The sequence below is a fragment of the Tribolium castaneum genome, chromosome 1, assembly GCF_031307605.1.
Source record: "Tribolium castaneum strain GA2 chromosome 1, icTriCast1.1, whole genome shotgun sequence".
Lineage (NCBI taxonomy): Eukaryota > Metazoa > Arthropoda > Insecta > Coleoptera > Tenebrionidae > Tribolium > Tribolium castaneum.
Genome location: NC_087394.1, coordinates 19183765 through 19189084, shown reverse-complemented (window position 1 = coordinate 19189084; position 5320 = coordinate 19183765). Strand labels below are relative to the sequence as shown.

General features: G+C 41.1%; 2 protein-coding genes across 2 annotated transcripts; both read left to right on the top strand.

The window, feature by feature from the left end:
- Positions 1–2587: 2587 nt before the first annotated feature.
- LOC135266664 (uncharacterized) lies at positions 2588–3898 on the top strand. The gene is made up of 2 exons (XM_064357808.1): positions 2588–2723; positions 2784–3898. The coding sequence occupies exons 1-2, from the start codon at positions 2597–2599 to the stop codon at positions 3893–3895; spliced, it is 1239 nt and encodes a 412-aa protein (XP_064213878.1). The 5' UTR covers positions 2588–2596; the 3' UTR covers positions 3896–3898.
- Positions 3899–4110: 212 nt separating this feature from the next.
- On the top strand, positions 4111–4886 carry LOC135267901 (uncharacterized). The gene is made up of 3 exons (XM_064359749.1): positions 4111–4122; positions 4165–4768; positions 4804–4886. The coding sequence occupies exons 1-3, from the start codon at positions 4111–4113 to the stop codon at positions 4884–4886; spliced, it is 699 nt and encodes a 232-aa protein (XP_064215819.1).
- Positions 4887–5320: the final 434 nt, after the last annotated feature.

Genomic DNA, 5320 nt, shown 5'->3' with positions numbered 1-5320 from the left:
GGAGAAGACATAAGTCACCAAAGTCTTCAAAGTCGTTTTTAGTCGTCACATTAATAACAATAACATTAATAATAATAATAATGCTGCATTTTCGTCTTCGTCTCAAACATTGAAAACTGAATTACATTTTTGTTCAGTAACAGTTACAGTTTTCTTATTGGTTTTTTGCTTATATCTCGAAAACAGTTACTCCTATCAATTTTTATCTTTCTTTCAAAATTAAAGCTGATAAAATTTCCTACAAAATAGTTATTTGCATTTTTCTTGTAGGACCAACCATAAGCGAGTTATAGAGTTGGATATAAATAATATTTAACAAAAACTTGCTTTAAAATAAAATGTTTGAAAAACTAAAATTAAACTAAATTAATTGTGTCTAACACTTTAGTAGAGGAAAAAGGAGAAGACATAAAGGTCACTAAAGGTTTCAGAGTCGTCTTTTGTCGTCATATTAATAACAATAACATTAATAATAATACTAATAGTACTAAATTTGCTTACATGCAAACGCTTAATTAGGGTAACAGTTTTTTGGTTTCTTGCTTATATCTGGAAAACAGTTACTTATATCAATTTTTATCTTATTACTAAAATTAAAGCCGATAAAATTTTCTACAAAATAGTTATTTGCATTTTTCATGTAAGACTAACCATAAGCGAGATATAAGTTTAAAAATTATTAATATTTAAAAAAAAAGTGCTTTAACAGAAAATGTCTTGTGATTTAAAATACACTTAATTTATTGGGTCCAATACTTTATTAGAAGAAAAAGGAGGTGACATAAAAGTCGCTGAAGTCTTCAGAGTCGTTTTTAAATGCTGCATTTTCGTCTTCGTCTCAAACATTGAAAACTGAATTACATTTTTGTTCAGTAACTGTAACAGTTTTTACTTTGGTTTTTTGCTTATATCTCGAAAACAATTACTCCTATCAATTTTTATTTCTCTTTCAAAATTAAAGCTGATAAAATTTCCTACAAAATAGTTTTTTGCATTTTTCATGTAGGACTAACCATAAGCGAGATATAAGTTTGATAATAATTAATATTTAAAAAAAAAGTGCTTTAACAGAAAATGTCTTGTGATTTAAAATACACTTAATTTAATGGGTCCAATACTTTATTAGAAGAAAAAGGAGGTGACATAAAAGTCACTGAAGTCTTCAGAGTCGTTTTTAAATGCTGCATTTTCGTCTTCGTCTCAAACATTGAAAACTGAATTACATTTTTGTTCAGTAACTGTAACAGTTTTTACTTTGGTTTTTTGCTTATATCTCGAAAACAATTACTCCTATCAATTTTTGTCTTTTTTTCAAAATCAAAGCTGATAAAATTTCCTACAAAATAGTTATTGGCATTTTTTTTGTAGGACCAACCATAAGCGAGTTATAGAGTTGGATATAAATAATCTTTAACAAAAATTTGCTTTAAAATAAAATGTTTGAAATACTGAAATTAAACTAAATTAATTGTGTCTAACACTTTAGTATAGGAAAAAGGAGAAGATATAAAAGTCACCAAAGTCTTCAGAGTCGTTTTTAGTCGTCATATTAATAACAATAACATTAATAATAATAATACTAATAGTACTAAATTTGCTTATATGCAAGCGCTTTATTAAGGTAACAGTTTTTTGGTTTCTTGCTTATATCTCGAAAACAGTTACTCCTATCAATTTTTATCTGTTTACTAAAATTAAAGCTGATAAAATTTCTTACAAAATAGTTATTTGCATTTTTCATGTAGGACTAACCTTAAGCGAGATATAAGTTTGAAAATAATCAATATTTAAAAAAAAAGTGCTTTAACAGAAAATGTCTTGTGATCTAAAATACACTTAATTTATTGGGTCCAATACATTATTAGAAGAAAAAGGAGGTGACATAAAAGTCACAGAAGTCTTCAGAGTCGTTTTTAAATGCTGCATTTTCGTCTTCGTCTCAAACATTGAAAACTGTGTAATGAAGCATCCGGATTCCGGACGATTCTATGGTGACGTAGGAGTCATGCGCTCAAGTCAGTTCCACCACCACCGGCGCTCGGTTTATTTACACCGTGTCGCCAATAAAAGGGCGAAACCGAGCGTTCTCCAGCAGTTGCTCACTGTGCATCAAACCGGTGAGTAACTCGGGGGTCGAGCCGTGCATCAAACCGGCAAAACCTTCTCCGACGAGTGGTGCTTGCTGCGCATCAAACCAGCACACCATCTCCACCGACCCGACCGACCTAGAGCTCCGACGAGTGGTGCTTGCTGCGCATCAAACCAGCACACCATCTCCACCGCCCAGACCGACCTGGGGCTTGGTAGGGAAATTACGACCGAGGACAACCGTGTAAATAGTGTATATAGTTAGGGATAGTTATTATTATTACTTTTATTTATCTTGGGGATTTGTTATTTTTATTTGTACAGTTTGATAGAATAAATAATTGGTTTGAGTTAGAAACCCGTTTTCTCTTTCTCTTGAGGCTTTCCAAAAGGCCCAACCGCAACCCGATCTCCGACAAAGCCGCCCGGAAAAAGGACATTACAAATTTTGGCGCCCGAGCAAGGACTGAGAAGGGTCTGAAGGAAAAGGTAAGAGAGAGAGTACAAGATGTCTGGCACCGACGACGAATTGGATTCCGACACAGAAGCTGGAGACATAAGAGTTGGATGGATCTACCGTTTGAGGAAACAGGAACTAATCAGTGACTTGAAGAGATTTGGACTCTCCACCGAAGGTACTGTTGAGGAACTACGACGTCGTCTCCGACAGTTTGTCAAAGAGAATGCGGCCGCAGTTGGAACAACTCCGGAAATAACCAACACGGAGTCTACGATGACGGCTTTCACGACGACCTATGTTCCGAACGTATTCTCCTTCAACGTACCGCCCCAAGCCGGAACTGTTCCCAGAGGGTACACCGGAATCAACACCTCCACAACCCAGGTTGAAGGATGGTATACGAGACGACCTGCCACCGAAATGCCACAGCCGACGTTCACGTACCCCGCTCCTAGACTATCGTCGTTAGAAACACAACCAGTGATTAATCCGGTAGCTCACCTGGATTTTGTGAATCAAATCCGGAAGTGGAACGTTACTTTCGATGGTAAGAATGATGCAGTTTCTTTCCTAGAACGTGTTGAGGAACTGGCCGAAGAATACATGATACCGAAGAACCATCTAGTACGGGCATTACCGGAATTACTCCGGAATCAAGCAATCCTGTGGTACCGGAATCAGAAAAGCGACATTCACTCTTGGAACGATTTCGTCAGGGTTTTCAGAGCATTTTATTTTCCTCGAGAGTACCGTGAGGGCCTTGAAGAAGAAATCTTCCGGAGGGTGCAGAGACCGCAGGAGAATGGCCGTGACTTCGTAATCCAGTTGCAAACTCTGATCCGGCGACACGGAGGATGGACAAGGGACCAAGAACTGAATTGTATATACAAACACTTGCTCCCAGAGTACCGACAATACATACGCAAAAACGACGTCCGCTCCGTAATGGAATTATTGGACCAAATCCAGGAATACGAAGGGTTGACTCAGGAAATAAGACGGTCGAAATCAGACGTGAAGAGCTGCATGAGTACCACATCAAATTGGACAAAGGCAAAGCCCGGATTTTCGATGAGCACTCCGCAACAAACGTCATTACAAAGACCAAAACCGGCACCAAGACCCACATGGAGCTCGAACAGCAACAAACAGTCTGATTTAGAAAGGTTATGTTGGAGATGCGGTCAAAAGGGCCACACACGCCTACAATGCCGACAACCAGCAATACTGTTCTGCTCAAGATGTGGACGCCAAGGGGCAAAATCGATCGAGTGTCCCTGCCCCTTTAAACCGGGAAATTCAAAGGGGACTGCACCCGAAAAGGCTCCGACCAGTCCCCGGAACTAGGAGCCATTACCGGCACACCGTACCCGATTGGACAAGTTTTCCCCGATTTTGCGAATAATAGCCGAGTCTTGTGGAAAATTGTGGTAGAAAACCAAGAAATTCCGGCCCTGATTGACACCGGGTCCGTGCTCTCCTACATCAACGAAGAGACGGCCAAACATTGTATAAGTCAAGGACTGCAGCCACAATTTTTATCCTCCAGGATGCAAGCCAAGATGGCAAATGGGGTAACCGTCGATACAAACTTGTTCTTTAACATCAAATTCCAGGCAAGTGACTTAGAATTTTCCTGTGATTTTCTGCTCTGTCCGAACTTAACTAGTCCAATGATCTTGGGGTTGGACTTTATCATGGAGCAACAGCTAGTATTAAATTTTGAAACCGGAGAAATTTCTCGACAGGGACAAGTCTTAGTCTGCGTAAAGACACCGCTAACTCTTGTGACCAGCGAAAGGACCGATTCCGACGTCAGCACCGCCCCTTCCGAACCTGTTGAAACCGCAACAGCGACAGTGGATACCGCCATTGTTGGGGACGGTTTTGTTGAACGTGAAATTAAAAATTTCGCTGAGGTCCAAGGGAGAACAGATATGACTGTCCACGAAATCCGTCTCACAAACCCGACTCCGATAAAACAATGGTACCGACCCCAAAATCCGGCAATGCAGCAGATTATCGATGAGGAAGTTGACCGGATGTTAACAGAAGACATCATCGAACCATCCGAGAGCCCGTGGAGTTCTCCAATTGTCCTAGCCGACAAAAAGGATGGGAGAAAGAAGAGATTCTGTATCGATTTCCGTAAGATCAATTCCGTATCGCAAAAGGATGCATACCCGATTCCACACATTAATGGGATCTTAGACAAATTACGTGGGGCGAAATATTTTTCTAAAATTGATTCGAAGCCAAGGATACTGCCGAAAATTCCACCGGCGCCAGAACCGATCAACCTGGCAGTCCCACTTTGGACTTTCCGGCCAGCGGGTAATACAGAGGGGCGATGCCGATTCAGATTCCCGACAACCACCGGCGGCTTCCGATGGGTCCTCCTGCCACCGAGACCGAAGACGGCGGACAAGGCGACGGGCGTATCCGGCATTACGTCATGCCGTTTCTGAAGAAAGGGGGGGGTGTAATGAAGCATCCGGATTCCGGACGATTCTATGGTGACGTAGGAGTCATGCGCTCAAGTCAGTTCCACCACCACCGGCGCTCGGTTTGTTTACACCGTGTCGCCAATAAAAGGGCGAAACCGAGCGTTCTCCAGCAGTTGCTCACTGTGCATCAAACCGGTGAGTAACTCTGGGGGTCGAGCCGTGCATCAAACCGGCAAAACCTTCTCCGACGAGTGGTGCTTGCTGCGCATCAAACCAGCACACCATCTCCACCGACCCGACCGACCTAGAGCTCCGACGAGTGGTG